Raw genomic sequence first — 17,154 nt, forward strand, 5'->3', positions numbered from 1 at the left:
CGGCTGGGATTGAGACGTACTTGATGCCTCTTTCACATACGAGGGTATTGCGTAGCGTCGTAGCGCATTATATTTTGGAGAAAAGAACTCGCACTATGCCGGAGCTCGAGAGGAAAAATGTTCGCCGCTCGTCGTTATCTCATTAGCGGCGCGTCGACGTTCATTACACGGCCTGGCCATCGCAAGAGAATATCGCTTTTAATTAGACTCGCGCGCGCGATCGCCCGGCTTCTTCTTCCCCGTCGTCAACTCGTCAGGGCGCAATTTAAATACACGATTAATTAGTCGGCCCGAAGCTCACCCTCCGACTTCTTACCTCTTCTTCTTTGAACTCGTTTCCGCGGTATTTTGATAAGCTGAGTCGATATTATAACTTTGACATTAACAGCGAGAGTAAAATACGAGCCGACTAGACTACTATAGACACGGAGCGGATATGCCATATCCCGAGGACGTGCGCGGGCGCGTTCGCTTTGAAGTCGTTGACGGCCGCCGTGTGCCCCTTACGCTCGCTTTCGTCCTCGCGCCGGCGAACATCAAAAGGAGACAGAGAGAGAGAGAGAGAGAGAGAGAGAGAGAGAGAGAGAGAGAGAGAGAGAGCGCACTGGACGCGAGAAGTTTTGTCTGACGTCTCTGCGCGCGCACTTGTTGAGCTTCGCGCATACCGCCAAAATAAGTTGGCTCGGACTACGCTTTATTGTGCGACTCGTCGAGTGGGATGCGCTTCTCCTTTGGCCGGCGCTGTTGTTTTTTTTTCTCTTTCGAGGAGCTTTGCCGGATACGAACTTCTCTGGGGTAGCTTGTAACTACACACACTCATCTCTCATCGTTAGACTCGAGCATTTTCGCCAAAAATGCTTCTTTTCGTCGGCCGAATCGGGGAGTAACGAGCCTCTCCAGCTTCGGCGTTAAACGTGGGTGTTTTAATAATAAATACATAATTTGCAACGCGAGGTTAACAACAATCCGCGCGCGTGAATTTTGCAAAACAGATTAGAAAATATAAATTTAAGCCGACCTCCCCAGAGAGAAGGAGAGCAAGAGAGACGGTATAATTTTACGAGCGGAGCGCACGTACAACACGCGTGTAAAGCACATACTATAGAACTTCGTCCTCTTGCCAGGGCGAGCTTTTAAATTAAAGCCCATGAATTTTTCTGCCTCTGATGCTTGTGCGTGTGTGTGTCGCACACGGGAGAAAATCGAATTTACATGTAAAAAGTCGCTCGAAACAATCTCCCCGTGTCGCGTAAAATCAATCCTGGAAAATCCCGCCGCTATTAATAGAATATATAACAACTGGGTTGAAAAATATTGTCGAGCGAGTGTAAAAGCAACGCGACCCTCGACAAATAGGCCGCGCGCGTCGATCGATCTGAAAACGCCATTAGCGGCTAACTTGGATTTTCAATCTACTCGGAAACATTTGGCGCGCTGTGTCGTGTCCGGTGTGTGTGTGTGCGTAATAAACTATTAAAAGCACCGCAAACACGCGACGACTCGCGCGATGACCTGTCATTCCGATCGAATTGCGCGTGTGGTACACACCGGGCAGCAAGATATCGGTCTTTGCGACTCGGGTGTACTGTACGTATTACGAAGGGCGAGAAAGTAAGCCGACGAGAGAGTATCCGTATAGAAGAAAAGCAGCGTAAGACATCGACGTTATACGTAACGTGTGTCGGGAGCTTTCTTATCGGCTCCGCGCAATATAAGGAGCCTTGACTTTTCTCGCGTCTCTCTCTCTCTCTCTCTCTCTCTCTCTCTCTCTCTCTCTCTCTTTAGGCTTCTTGTACTTCCTTCGTCGTTTTCAAATCCCGCGAGCCGATGCTTATATATTTCGGTGAGAGAGAGAGAGAGAGAGAGAGAGAGAGAGAGAGAGAGAGAGAGAGAGAGACGTGTCCGAGTAGCAGGTTGCTATAGCAACGGGGAACATTTCTCGGCCGGGGGGATTCGCACGGCCCGCAGTGGCTCTCAACTCAAGGCCGCTGCCGCTGCGCTTTTCTCCGGAGCCCGTGCGGTACCAAAGTCGCGGCTGAATTATTTACGCGTATTTCTTCTTTCGGCCGGCGCTGCGCAGGATCGTCGCGGGTCGTTGAACGCCGATGAGGAGCCGTGTGTGCGAGCTTCGGCCTCTGGGTTGGCTCGATGATGATCCCTCGCGAATAAATGATGTGCTCGCTGGAGCTTCCGCTTGGAAATTCACGGAGAAACCGCGGGACTCGATAAACCGAACGCACGCATTTGTTTCGGCATGCAAATCCAGCGTAAACACGGGAGCCCCGAAATCGCACTCGCGAAATTATACCGACAGACTTGACGCAGTGGAAATAAATGCAAATCGCGGCTGCAGACAATACTGTTTTCAGCCCCGACTGCTGTTGCGTAAACTCACGTCTGCGCGCATGGCAGCTGGTTATAATGCGCGAGTTTCCTCTCCAAGTAATTACGCGGGGCGATAAATTCGAGGACCTCCCATGAATCCATCATCTCGCGGTGCTCCGAACAGAGGAGTACGGGGTACGGCAGCGCGGTATGCAATATAACGCCGTCCCTCACTCCTTCGAGTCGAAAATACGGGAAGAATCTCGTCGCGGCTGCTCCGGCGATTAATAAATTTCTAATGGATCTTGTCGTCGCGGTACAGACGCCGAGGGATGCGCATACGTTCATACCCTTGGCTTATTCATCCCGAAATTCGAATTGCGGAGGGAACGAATCTACTCCGCGAAGACGCGGCTTTGTCGTCGCGGGGGGCTGGGTCGCGAAGTCCCTGAGTATAATTAGACATCGAGCGAATGATTTCGCACAGTTTATGAGCCGAGGAATTATTTAGCCCGGGTTTCGAGTGCTCTCCGTACGACGAGGAGTTGATTGAAAATTGAAGGGAATCGATGTTAATGCTCTTTTTGGCGCGGACGGCAATTATCGCCAGACGATTCAAAGTTTCAGTCCGGCTCTCGGATGATTGACTTTTCGCATAAATAAAAAATATGGGAATGGATTTTTCAAGGCAATGTCCATCTCGTTGTAGAAATTAGACTGTCAGCGAGAGGACTTTGATGGATTTTAAATTCTTGCAAAAGGTCTCTTGGAGTCTCCGGGAGATAAACGAGTATAAGGACTATTCGAAGGCGGGTTCAAGTGCTCGGGATTTATGCGATGGGCGAATTAGGGATCCTGATCAAATCATCCCGAAACGGTCCGACTTCGCCGCGAGTTTAAATCATCGGCTCTTCGATTTTTCGGTGCTAGCTATCTCGGCAAATTGGACGAGCTATTTTCGTACGACTACATTCCGCTCTATTATAAAGACCCAAGACGCCTAATCCAATTTACCTCTCAACCAGCGCCGACCGTCAAAGACTCCCTTCCCAGCCAGACGAAAAGTCGCTGCGGCAGCTCACAAAGGTGAGGCGAAGTCAGAGGGAGGGAGAGACAGAGGGAGTACAAGGTCCCCGAGGGTATCGCAGCGGGTCCGATAATTCCCCGGTGGGAGGGGCGATGCTTTTTTCCGCCGCCGAGCCCTCGAGCAGCCCGTTAACCCAGATGCAAGCTCACATCCTTTATTTCCCCCGTAAAATCATTCTTTCTCAAACGAGCCTCGCACGCACTTGCCCGGGCGACTAATGAAAATTCATGCGGCTCTGCAATATGCATGTCGGGCAGAATTTTTTTCCCTCTCTCTATTATACGCCCGTCGCGGTGTAATTGTTTCCTTCGAATCCTCGTGCGTACACGCATCCGCAGAAGAGTTAAACATAAGTTTATGTTCTATGTCACTGTCAGACTATCGAATTTTCTCTCGCTGAGATATTTTCGTACAGACAGGCGCGAAGTGTGTTATGAGGCCGGCGTTGCTGTATATAGTCGCGCAAGTTTATTGACGTATTCGCCGAATGATTTGAAAGCTCGGGATTTTCGGTACGCTCCTTCGCGGAACAGAACGGAAAGACGAGCCTATTAAACGCATTTAAATATCACGCGCAGCTTTCTCTCGTGGAGGTGAGGGAGCCGGATTTTCATCTGCAATATGACGCGCTCTCGCGCGGGCCGAGCGTGTCAAGAATCCCGGATTAATTTTGATTATCGTGCCAGAGAGCGTGACGAAAGGAAATGAATCCGGCTCGCGCGCTCGGTTTGAATTTCGCATCGGTATTTTCCCGGGGAATGCACTTTCGCGGAATGTTGCTATGTACGCGCGGCTCTTCCGCGTCACTTCCCCCCTGCGCGCCCCGCACTACTGGGAAATCCCGTTAATGCGACGCGATTATCTTTATACCAGTGACACACTTTTCGAAGCTCCGATCCGAATATACACAAAACGCGGTGAAAAGCTGGGCGTCCCGAAAAAGCTCCGATCAGTGTGCAGTATAGCCGCCGGATCGATACTGTCCCTGTATAGAGCCCTTGTCTCTCGCAGCTATGTACCTATACGAAACGCGTAGTCGTCCTCATCATCGTTATCATCGACGTGCAAGCTCGACGCAATGATAATGTCTCGCTATCTGTCTGGAGGCTGAGTCTCATTTGCTCGGCCGACCGCGAAATGTGCCGGGCGAATTTATACACTGCAGCCGAGGCGAGCGCGCGCGGCGCGAATAATTCAGCCGCGGCGTTTCACGGCGCAGCTTTACTCGTGCTGCGGATCGCGTGGATATACAGCGTCGCTCGGCTTGTTTACAGAAGTTGCCCCTGCATACTGCAGTACGAAGGATATTTCGCTGGCGAAGAGTCCGCGATGATCGGGGTCGGGCCGCCGAGTTTAAATATTCAAGGGCGTTGTCTCTCTCGCGGAGTAAAAGGCTGCTGCTTCAAATCTACAGAGATATTTTACTGCAGGATATATTATTTTACTCTCAGGAATAAAAACGATTTAATTTCCTCGCCGAGTCTCGAGCTAAATTCCGTTTCTGTGTATATATATATATATATATATATATATATATATATATATATATATATATATATATATATATATATATATATATATGATAAAAAGCAAAAGCTGGCAGCAGACGCTTGTTTGCCGCGTACGAGAGGCGAACTTTTTTAATTCAATGAGGCAGCCGTCTACTGTTGCGAAATTTTTATTGCACAAAGGCTTCGTCGCTAATCCGATCAACGCGCGCGAGAGCGAGTTTCAGGAACTCGACATCGAAGCAACAACACAACGATTGAATTTCCATCCGAGATCACTCATTTCTGGCCTTCGAACTCGTCAGATTATATCGTTACTGCGGAGGTGCACTTTCCCATTGAGGTGTAAGAATGCAGAGAGCGGTCGAAGTATGCCGAAACTGGCGCAGTGTTACAGAAGGTCTATATACCTAATCGATAGCTCCGATGAATAATACATAATGCGCCTGGCGAGCGAGACAAAACTAATAACGGACAAAAGGCGGCGGCGGCAGCTTTGTGAATATCCCAGCGGAAATTCATGCGATAAGTCGGGCTGTGCAGCTCTCCTCAAAGGGAATATAATCGCATGGCTTTGAATAGCTCGGATATACACGTCCGAGTGCATAACCCTGCACACACACACACATACACACACACACGCACACACACACATAGAGCGCACAAGAGTCGCGTCGGGAAGTTAACGAAGAAGAGCCGTTAAGCGCGCGGCGGTCCATTCGAATCGGCCTTAAATCTCGAAGTCGGATAAAACTCGGCGTGAAAAAAGAGCTACAGCTTGCAGCTCGTTCGAAGATTTAGCCTCGTCGAGTTTTTACGCGGAGAAGAGAGGACATCGCGCGGCGAGCTTTCTCGCGGGAAAAATCGTTAGCGCGACTGTTACCGCCGAGCTACTGCTATATACATATACAGCGAGCTGCCTCAAAGTGGCTCAACTGCACTTAGTCTCTCTTTCTCTCTGTGCGGCGCAGTAGCAGTAGTAGTAGTAGTCGTCGTCGTCGACGCGACTGAGAATCGGAATGAGCCATTAGCCAGGCCATCTCGCGATGCACTTACCTCGCCCCTTCGAGTCTCTCCGCATATTTCGAAACATAAAGTTGCGCTTCGCCGAGAGCTTTTTCCCTCTCGAGATTTTCCGAACGCGTACGTATGCGCTCGACACTCTCACTCGCAGCTTCTTACACACGCGTTCGAGGCTGCACATAATAACGACGCCGACGAGCGCCAGATGCGTGGTGGTGTTTTAATTTTTATAGCCTGAAAATTTAACGGCCCCGCGAGTGTTCGCGTCGCTGCTGCGCAAGCCGCGCGCGATAAATTTCGAGATACACGTTGCAACTCTGATTTTCTTTTCGAGAGAAGTAACGAGCCCCTCTCGGGATTTGAAATGTATAGAGCTAAACTCGAGAGCGTAGGCATGAATTTTCCAGCGATCAATCAGCCCCGCTTCGATATAACGATTAATCGCGAGCGGTCCTCCCTACCCATCCGCAGCTGGAAATTGATTACAAAACACAGAGAGAGAGCGAGAGAGCAAAGCCGCCTCCCCCGCATCCGAGTGCCTAACGATCGTTCGCACACTACTACTGGGGCCCCTTGCCGCAAAGCAAGCCGCGCGCTATACGGCACGCACTCGATCTTTAAAGCATTTATTAAGCAGCTGGGGCGGAGGCGGCAGTATCGACGTTTCCGCGCGCATTTGTATCCCTCCGCAACAGCCAGTAAACACACACGCGCGCGCGCATTCCGGCGGCATCGGAATGCTCGTCATTCGCCGGCTTATTCGCGAGAGAGAGAGAGAGAGAGAGAGAGAGAGAGAGAGAGAGAACAGGCCGCGTAATAAATCGCTTTCCCGGCACCTTGCAGCTGCGAGAAAATGGGAAACTGCACGCTGGAGCTGTATGTGTGTGTGTGTGTGTGTGTGTGTGCGAGGAAAATTAATGTTTCTTGATGCTCAACGGATCCGCTCTTGGCTGTTACAGGGAGATGCGGCCACGGCTCGCCGTGCGAGCAGCTGTGCTACGAGCTTCACGACGGCATGTACGAGTGCGACTGCAGGGACGGATACGTTCTGCACAAAAACGGATACAGCTGTGCTGGTAAGTGTCGGCCGCTTCTCTCTATATATACTTTCTCTCTCTCTCTCTCACTCTCTCTCTCTCTCTCTCTCTCTGTGTGTGTGCGTTCGTTTAACCTCGTTCTCCCTGCACCATGCGCCCGGCGAGCTTTTCATAAAGCTGTGCCGAGGCGCGAGAAGCTCCGTGTCTGTTTTTTCTTGGAGCGGTTATAGTTGCCGAACATCGAGTGTATGCAACCGGTGCCGAAATTAAAAACCGCGGATACGTATAACATACGGATCCCCTGACAATGACTGCGAGTGCCCGAGCTAACGGCAATTCGATATTTCCCGAGTGGCGCATCGTCATCGCTGCATCGGGGAAAAGTGTCACGCGCAAACGTCCGCCGCCCTGTCGCGTGCACCTCTATATGTATATAGCTATATAAGAATCGAGCGTAGCGGAGACGCTGCAGCAGTTCCCGGGGGGCAACCCCTACTCCACTCTCTCAGACATCGCGGGAATTGTAAAACAGGACACGCGTTGTCCCCCCCCCCCCCTCTTCGTATAAAGAAAAGCACTGCGGTGTGCAGCAGCAGCAGCTTCCAGCACCGCATTGACGCACGTGCGCCGAGATAAGATTCGGTTCTTATGCCCTTCTTCTTCTTCCTCTTCCTCGCTGCCGCGTGACCAACTTTTTCACCGAGCAGCGCGAGATACGCATCGCAGAGCCTCGTGTTTTAGCCCCTCCTGGCGATTACTGGTGCCTGTGTGTGTGTATGTATGTGTGTGTGTGACCTGCATGCGCGCTAATTAATGACGCTGCAGCGCAGTGTCCTTCGCGCGCTGCAGCTTTTTCTGCAGGAGTAGAATAACTTGCGAGAGCTTTTTCCGAGAGTCGACTTGTGCACTTGAACGTACGTCGTTTGTTACATTGTTTGATGCGATGCCGTGATTTCGTATGCCGCCGGGAGAGAGCTTTTAAGCGAGGGCGGTGGTAAAGCTCGCGCGTTATTAAAATAAGAGGGGAAAAAGAGCTTCGCGTAAAAGCTCGCGATCGAGGAAAAATACATCAAAAGCGTCGTTCAGCTACGGTGCATCGCAGCGGCGCCGATGTGTAAGAAAGCGTGACGCGCGTTTACGCACAGAAAAGGTGAATTTTTATCGCATCGGCGACGTCGAATCGTCTCGATTTTACATTCTCAAAGCTCCGAGCTTGCTCATTTTTCGTCGACTCTTCGCGTTACTAGATACAAAGAGAGAAAGCTCGTATACTTAAGCTGATGGCTTTGCAGATTATTTCGTCGGCGGACTGGTACTACTCCCGCAGACAATGGCGCAAAGTTAAAGGGACACTCGCTCTCGCGCAGGGATAAAGGCACGCAACAAATGAGAGTAGAAGGATGTGGAAATATGCTTTGGCATAATCTGCATCGTGTTTGCCTTTGTCTGTGAATAACGCATAAGAGAAGGAGAGGGAAAGATTTGGACTTCGTTTGTTCACCTTCTATTTCTCTTTGCCCTGCGTGTTACTATTATTATTTATAACTAACGTTCGTTTCGTGATAATATTATCGCTCAATATGTCGTTATTGTTGCAAGCTCGCGTCAAAGCTGATCGGCTCCCCCCCCCTCCCTCTTCACCCCACTTCGAAATTTTATTCGCGCGATGATCGAATGAGCGGATCGTATGTACGCGAGCTTTTGCAATTACACACGGCTATTTACGCTTGCCGTGACGGCATCAATTAGCGAGAACGACGCAATTATTGAACCGCCAGGCGTTTTACGTCTCGCTTTCCACGCGCCTCTCCTCTTCATTGCTTACAAAAAGCTCACGCGGAGAGAGAAGAGAGGATTTGAAAAACTTGCGACGGCAAGTATGATGCCCGCGCGCGGAAATGCGGCCGCCGCGGACTTTATGATCCGACGGCCATGAAGTTTGTGGAAAGAGAAGACCGGCTTAATATTTATACACGCGGAATGCGAAATTCATCGCATTCTGCGCGCATCTCTCGCGATATCACTCGGCGCGTGGGCTTTATGTGCTTTCGGCGGATGGTATACAGTAGCGCGCGCGGCAATATTGAAAGTCCGATTCCGGGGGAGCTTTTCGCGCGCATTGCCATTGCAAATTATTCATGGAGTCGAAGAGAGAGAGAGAGGGAGAGAGAGAGATGAGAGAGAGAGAGAGAGAGAGAGAGAGAGAGAGAGAGAGAGCGAGTTGCATCTCGGTGTATAGGTGTGTTTCTTTATTTTTCGGAGCCTATGTCTATATAACGCGATATAGTAGTGCAGCTGTTTGTTTGTGATTGAATGCGCGATATTAACGAAACGCCGGGGGCTAATGCAAAATAACCTCATAGACGCAAGTCACGCATAACTTGCGTCGTCGGGGGGTGTTATATAGGTAGCATCCGCAAGTGAAATGCGCGGCAGTAGGTATCTGTAAAATATCTAATGTCAGCCGCTGCTGCTCCGCGTATATGTATGCGTATATTAAGCCGAGATACGGCGCGCGTAAGTCTTGAATTATTGTACGCACGTCAGTCGCCTAAATAGACAGACTCGCGCGCGCGACGGCTTTGTTCAGCTCCACACACCACTGCGCTTTCGACGCTTCTCGATCCGTGCGCAAGCTTGAATTTTTCAATTTTGAAAAACGCTCGCGAAAACTAATGAAGCTCGAAGGCGGGAAAAATCAGAACAAAAGGCTCGCGAATCGCTCTAGAAAATGCCAGAGGCCATCGCACGCCTGTAATTCCGTCGCGTGTTTTTCGCGCGGGAATATTAACGCGCGCGGATAAAAAGCTGCCGGGAATTCGCACCTGCGGTTTTAATAAACGCTCCTCCGCGGCCTCGTTTGCAAAATCCTGCAGCTCTCCCCGACGCGTGTGTGTATACATGACGTCATTATTTTTGAATGAGCTTTCTGCGAACGCGCAGCTGCTACGACGAGACGGGGCAGGAAATTACGAACGACGAGCGCGTCTGCGTGTGTGTTCTTTTTTTTAGTGCTTCGCTGTTTTGCGCGATGTAGTTATATTTACTTTGCGCGATGGAGTATACTGGAGATGGTCGATAATTCCTAGAAAGTTGGGCTTGAAGTTGACGGATATATTGACCAGCCCGCATAAAAGAAGGAGGAAGCAGCTGTTTTTGACGTTTCAATAGTCGAAGTCTTGCAGGAGTCTGATGGAAATCGTCTATATTTCTGTCTATACAATATCCCTCTTGTTTATAATGAAATATCCCCGTTGCAAGAGACACGCGTACATCGGTGAGCCGTATATTTATTGTGCATAGCGTATATTGAAAATACGAGCTCTTCGCGGAAACACAGAAGAGCATTGTTTATATTCACCGCGAAACAAACCCCGTTAAAAGCAATATTCAAAACTTTCGTATACATAATGCTTTTTCCGGACCAACAACGAAAAAAACAACGAGTCAACGTCAAACCCTCCCTGCAAGTCCGATGGCTTTCGCAAAATCGATTATTCCCGGGATAACGACGTCAGGATTTCATTGTCTTACGATGAGTTCGTTATCGTCCTCGAAAAAGTTGCTTATAATTCGCTCACGTCACTCAGCCCGCGTCTGAAAGTACCCCATCCTCTTGCATTATACGTCGCGCGATAACGCTAACACCGCATAATCGCTGTAAAAGATTTAACTCGACGCGGGCTCAAAGGCTGAAAAAAGAGCTGGACTACACAAAGCGCCAAACCGAATTCCAAGCGCGCCGCACATAACGGGGGTGTATGCGTGTAACGCACTCCGCCACGGCGACTAGCAGCCATTATATCTCCCCTCCACGCTTGTACACACGCACACACACACACACACACACACACACGCGTGCGCTACTGGCGTTATCACGCGCACAAAGAATGCCGTTATCGCAGACTCTCCCCCGGCTGACAATGAGTCCTCATTAGCGCCCGCACAGGCTAGATTTCAAATTTAATACACTCGGAGTCTTTCCTATGCTCCCACGTGTGTGTGTACCACGTTAGCTGTACGTATAAGTATACAACTAACGCTTTTCCACCGGCTCTCCTTGTGCCTCGCGTACGAGAGCATGTATGCATACGAGTAGCTCGGAATCTCCTGTCGCGCGAGACTCGATTTCTATACGTGCATGTATTATGAATGGAACGGGGAGGATTTTTCAAGGCGATATCACAATGCCGTATTCACGTTTTCCGCCGGTACATTTCAAGTCCTTTCGTGATTTTCCGCAGGTACCGGGAGGTGCAACTGCGTTCCGCAACTTTCTCGAGATTCGCGAGAGGCTGCGGGTGTTATACTGCGGGGATCGGGAATTATGAATTGCGAGTTTTGCGGAAGATACGCTAACAAGCCCGAACTTTACGTACGCTATATGGGTGTAACAAGTATAGTTACTTGCCGCGACTTCGCCGAGATTATTTTCTAATAGATCCTGCATATCGAGCGTCGCTGGCATGTCTGCGTTTGTATTTTCACTGCAAAAGTTGAAGCGAAAGGAGACTCGTTAATTACTTCCGCTTCTTGGCCGTGAATGAGATTTTTCCGCGCGGGAAAGTGTCCCGGCCGCGCTCGCTGCTGTTTCAATGGGCTTGAGAGAGAAATACCGCGGCGCCGCAAAGCTTAAGCGGCTCTCGGCGACGTTATTCAATTTCCAGCTGTTTTTTAACGCTTATTATACGTGGGCGCGCTACACTCGAGGGTTTGCTTTTTCAAAAATTCGCACGTTTCTTATAGCACTGACGTTATTTACTGTGTATCGTATAAAAATCACACTGGAAAAAAGATAAGGGAAGCTATACCTAAACACGCTGCTGTAAACAAGGCTCCTCCTCGAGAGCTATACTCTCGAGAGAGAGAGCGACGATAAATTTCCCTAAACGCACAAAGGAGTTATAAAACGGGGCAAATATTTGCCCCGCGGAGCGGGTCGGGCAAAAATGCCGGGGAATAAAAGAAACACGAGCCATGCTAGCCAGCTTCTATGAAGCGAATTTATTGCCAGATTATCCGGCAGGCTGAAACGGAGTTTCAGTTTGTACGTTAGCCCGCGATATTTCATTTCTCTGCGCGCGCGCGCGTTCGATGCCGCGAAATAAATGCTTTCCCAATAATCTCCTTTGCGTGTATACGCGTTCGCGCATCTATACCCGTGTATATACACGCCTAGTTTGCATTTACGCGTCCCTGTTGCGCGCGCGCGCGCGCGCGTTCTTCACGGCAACGAAAACGCGCTGGGGGTAGAAAGAGAGAGAGGTGAAAAAAAAGAGAGAGAAAAACTGCGGATCTGTCCAGCGGCTCGGAACAACGTTTTCGCGAACGCGGCTCTTTTTCTTCTCTCACTCGGCGGTGGTGGTTCAGAGTCGAAAGTGCCAGCAGCGCGATCCGTCAGGTTGGAATTAATGCGTGCGTGTGCGAAAAATTCCGGCGGCCGCACGCGAATTAACGCCGTTTTCGGGAGGGAATTCCCTCGCGGGCGGATGAATTTCCGGGCGGGCCGAGGATTATTCGAGGAGTTCACGCGGTGGCTCTCTGCAGGTCTTGGAAAGTTTGTGTAAATACATTGTATTGTGTGGGCTGAGTAAGTTCGAAAACAATTTTTTTTATTGATAAATAGCATTTATTCAGAAAATTAGGTTCAAGTGTACAGATCGTTAGTGGCTGTCCTCTTGCGAGAGTGCAAGAGAACGGTATATTATTTACAGGTTCCTTATAAAATAATCTCACTATAACGGATGAAGTTGTAATGGGTGTACAACTACAATGGATTACAAGCTAGTCTCACTATTGAATGACGCACTGTTGGTACTCGTGACTATTTTATTTTCCAAACGCAGCATGCCTGTTGGTACTTTCAGCCAGGGACGAGTGGCTTTCCGTCAAATGCTGGACGTATTGCCGCCACACGATGATGGATGGCTCACGGCTGACGGGAAGCATTCCGGTCACGTTTACGCTCTATAGGCCGCCACAGCTGACACGCACAAACTGATTTCGGAAAACAACTTAGTCACTCTCGAGCAGTTCCAATATCATACTTCTTATCTCGCTGGTTTGTTTGTTTTTATGAAAGAAACTTGGGAATTGGTTTTGAAACTTATTGAACGCCGACTATCGTGCAGTTTTGCCGATTACTCCACGTGACGTTGTTGATTTGCGCTCCTCTAAAAGCGGAAGGTTGCGCCTAAAGTGGGTACTATCTTTCCACCAGGGAGTCTCGTAGCACCACCTCCAGCGGTGAACTGGCCCTGCTTGCCAGTGTAGAAGTTACGCTGGACGTCAAAGTTGTAGGTTGGACGTCTTTCCGGTCCACTAAGGGGTTTAATGTGCGTGAAACTGACGGAACCGCGGTCACCAGGGTTGGCCTCACGTTTGAAGCGCCAGCTTCCCTGAACGCCAACCGTGGGTTCCCATCTTTGACCCGGTAGCTTCTGGGCGCCACCTCCAGCGGTGATCTGGCCGTTCTTGCCCTGCCAGATGTTGTGCTGGTAGTCGACATTCCAAGATGGACGTCTCTCCGGGCCACTGAGGTCCTTACTTCCAGTAACGCTAATGTGTCCGTTCTGCGGAGAAGCTTCGCGCTTGAACCTCCAGGTTGCGTGGGCGCCAAAAGTGGGTTCTATCCTACCACCGGGTAGTCTTGTACCACCACCTCCGGCGGTGATCTGGCCCTGCTTGCCATTGTAAATGTTGTGCTGGTAGTCGAGGTTGTAGGTAGGTCGTCTATCAGGTCCACTGAGGGGCTTGATTTGCGTAAGGCTGACGGAACCATGGTCACCAGGGTTGGCCTCACGTTTGAAGCGCCAGCTTCCCTGAATTCCAACCGTGGGTTCCCATCTTTGGCCTGGCAGCTTCTGGGCACCACCTCCAGCGCTGATCTGGCCGTTCTTGCTCTGCCAGATGTTGTGCTGGTAGTCGACATTCCAAGATGGACGTCTCTCCGGGCCACTGAGGTCCTTGCTTCCAGTAACGCTAATGTGTCCATTCTGCGGAGAAGCTTCACGCTTCCAGCGGGGCTTGAACGGATTTGGCGGTCGGTTCTGAAAAATGACGTTGTCTTTTAAGTTCTCTGCTCCTATATATAATGCTCAAATTTCGATTCGTGTATAAGAAAGTAACGCTTACTATGTACGGCGGTCTCGCCGTCGGCCTGGGCCTGATGTTGGCAGACACTACGATGACCGTAGCCGCAAAGGCGAGAAGTGCGAGGGCTGCTTTCATCTTGAGTTTCTGCAAGAAGTAAAGCAGGATCAGCCAAGAAACGAAAAAATATCCCCGAGAAAAGAGTTCACAAGTATAGGCAGCAGAGAGTTCACAAGTATAGGCAGCAGAGACTACAGCATTGAAAACAAGCGAGATAGCCTCAACTGAATACACTCTTCAATCAGAACCTCACTCCCTCTCGAAAGCGCTTACCTGTGCTAGAAGTAACTCTGAACTGTCGAGTGCAGATCGGACTGTGCCATGTTCGCCTCGTGAAAGCGTTTATATACGAAGCGCCGCCTCCAGCGTTCCTCCATCCATTCGCATGCAGCCTGAGTCACACTGCGGCCGGGATACATACGCTCGCGCGGGGAACCACTGCCGCACTGGCCGTCTCTCGCGCTCAGCGGGGGAATCACACACGCAGACACAGCGCGTCGTGATGCTGCGCGCGGAGGTCGAAGACCGTAAAATGCCGACGAAGAGAAAGAGTATACGTGCGTGTAGCCTATATGCACACACGCATCAGAGGAATCCCCAGTCGCTCGGCGAAGCGATTATGGATCGATTGCACTTCCGAGGCGGCTCGTTTTTTCCTCGCCGCTTATATATAGTCGCGGCCTTGGAGCCGAGATGAGAAGAGAATAGCGCCGGCTCTCGTTTCCTCGTGCGATAGCGCAGATGCGGACTTTCCGAGTTTTGCGAAGCGTCGCGACTTATCTCACGCGTTTTGAATGCCCTCGTCGGGGGTTTTACTAATCTCGCTGGATTTTCCTTATCTCTGTTATGCTATAACGAGGCTCGCAGAAATGCGCGTATAGCGTTGTCGGCTGTTATCGTTCTTTGTCATAAGTGTATTGCAGTGCGCGGAGAGTCGGAGCGACTGTTGATCGAGTGACAAATGTCGACGGTAGTTTGTTGCATTAAGACTTTGCTCTCGGTTGACATTTATATACGATATTATATTATACGCGTGATCTGTTGTTAAACGTATGAGCTTTACAGCTCTGTGTTCCTAGAGTTTATCGCATAGAGAAAAAGTGAGACGAATTTGGTTCAGCAATGTGTATCTCGTTCAGGTGATTCCCAGCGACTCGGTTCACATAAATCATTTCACATAAATCAGCTTATTATTAATTTCTCTGTATAATTCTGACGTCAGTAGTGCCAGGAACTTTTCGCTTATTTCTCAATGTCTACGTATACGTAGAATCAATGAAGAAATAATTATTCCTCCTTCTCCTATCTCTCCATAAGGATACTTAAAATCGATCCAACCCCGGGAATATCGGCGCGGTACTTTAAACTTGCTCTTCCGAAGTCCCTCGGCGCGGGCGTCTATCGGCAGTTTTTCGTATTTAATAAATAAAGTTTCTCCCCGGGCAGGGAAACTCAAATCGAGCCGCAGCATCGGAATTCGCAAGCGTATCGCCGCCGTCTCGAGATTAATACAACTTTTTCCCGCGTTGCGGATCCTCCAACTCGCCCTGTAACTTATACAGACTTTTTACTTCTGCGCAGCAGCAGCAACGTGTACGAGAAGACTTTTCTACAACTTGATTTTTCTTCCCCGTCTCCGCCGCGGAAAATGAGAGCCGGCTTTTTCACTCATTCCTTCGGGGGACATTTGAATATACGCGGCTCGCGTCTCTCGCGGGTGAGAATTTCATTTTCGCCCTTTTTCAGTACCGAAGTCTGCGTGTAACGCTTTACTGGCGCTACGACTTGTACGTGGAATCGCAGCCGGCGGTCTATGGGAAAGTATAGCGAACTGAAAAACGCGCTGAGACGATAGCGGAACAAATTTATCGCGCACGTGTTGCGCTCGAAAAAAGCATCTTCCCCCCCCCCCTCTCTCTCTCTCTCGTTAATTAAAGCGAATCCAACTTTCCGAAAACCGAGAAAACTCTCGGCGCCAAAAGCCAGACGGCGCGTGGTTCCAATTAAAGAGCCGCTCGCGTATACGGCCCCGATTATACGAGCTACGGCGTGTAAACGGGAGAGCTTCTCTCCTTCTTTGCGCGTACATCAGAGAAAACTCTAATTGCGCCTCACGCTCTTTTCGAAAAACTCATCCTCTCATTTCTGCGCAGGCGAAAATTTTCCGGCGCTAAAACAGGCCTCGCATTTGTATTCACGCGCGAGTATGCAACAACCCGGGCGATTTCGCGCGGGATATAAACGCCTTTCTTTTTCAATCTCCCGCCGCGCCTTATGCGCTCCCTTACATCTCTCGTGCGCGTGGTATTTCATTAAATCCGACTCGAGCACGCGGAATTTATCGTCCAAGTTTTCCCGGCCGGCCGTCCGTGCTTTTGGATTTTCGCGGATATTTTTACCTCCGACGACGACGTCGCGAGTTTTTCCGCCCGGAAGGTCCCTCTCCGTTGCTGCCGCCTCTGGCGATGCCTTCTCTCTCTTGTATACGCGTATATATACTTTTTCCAGGCTTATTTCTCTCTTTATTTCTCTCTGTGTGTGTATACGCAGCTGCGCTCCTTTGCGCCGGGTTGGAAAAGCGCTAACATGTGGGACACACACACACACACACAGCATATACACGTACAGAAAGATAAGGGAAAAGAGCGAGCGCGAAAGCTGCTCTCGGATTCACAAGGCGGCCGAGTTATGAACGTGCGGGGAAGAATCGTTAATCGCACTCCCGACGATTCACGAGCTCGAAATTCATTAGCTCCGGGATTTTCGAACTCGAGTGTATGAAAGAGTGCAAAGACTTTGCTCCCGCGGACTCCACTCCACACGACTTCGTAATTGTCCGCTGAATTATTATGCGACCGCTGCAGCGGACCGCGAATTCCCGTCTTTATTAACTCCCCGAGCCTTGGAAGTAGTTATACCCAGTCGGTATAGAGTTGGACGTCCTCTCTGTAAATAATTTAGGCTACTGGGGATGCGGGTGCACTTGGAAACTCGGCAAAACTCTCGCATCCGCGCGTAGGAC

At 50.0% G+C, this 17,154-nt stretch overlaps 3 protein-coding genes across 7 annotated transcripts in view; 1 reads left to right on the forward strand and 2 right to left on the reverse strand.

The window, feature by feature from the left end:
- Positions 1 to 17,154, reverse strand: part of LOC100116601 — a 114,870-nt gene that overhangs the window by 55,279 nt on the left and 42,437 nt on the right. The gene's annotated exons all lie outside the window — the stretch shown is intronic.
- Positions 1 to 17,154, forward strand: part of LOC100116467 (pikachurin) — a 75,850-nt gene that overhangs the window by 12,291 nt on the left and 46,405 nt on the right. Inside the window, exon 3 of one of the 4 annotated variants that reach the window (XM_031929851.1) lies at positions 6,903 to 7,019. The exons of 1 other annotated variant lie outside the window; for it this stretch is intronic. In XM_031929851.1, the coding sequence (XP_031785711.1) occupies positions 6,903 to 7,019 (117 nt within the window). Of the gene's footprint in view, positions 1 to 6,902; positions 7,020 to 15,006; positions 15,272 to 17,154 lie in introns of those variants that run through there. 2 more of the 4 variants (XM_031929854.1, XM_031929853.1) reach the window with 2 other exon arrangements.
- On the reverse strand, positions 12,572 to 14,770 carry LOC100116503 (nahymenoptaecin-2 precursor). 2 transcript variants are annotated; one of them, XM_008210349.4, is made up of 3 exons: positions 14,406 to 14,770; positions 14,115 to 14,219; positions 12,572 to 14,029 (listed from the first exon to the last, which is right to left on the reverse strand). In XM_008210349.4, exons 2-3 carry the CDS (start codon positions 14,208 to 14,210, stop codon positions 13,154 to 13,156), a joined length of 972 nt encoding a protein of 323 aa, XP_008208571.1. In that variant the 5' UTR covers positions 14,211 to 14,219; positions 14,406 to 14,770; the 3' UTR covers positions 12,572 to 13,153.

The sequence above is a fragment of the Nasonia vitripennis genome, chromosome 4 (assembly GCF_009193385.2).
Source record: "Nasonia vitripennis strain AsymCx chromosome 4, Nvit_psr_1.1, whole genome shotgun sequence".
Taxonomy (NCBI): Eukaryota; Metazoa; Arthropoda; class Insecta; order Hymenoptera; family Pteromalidae; genus Nasonia; species Nasonia vitripennis.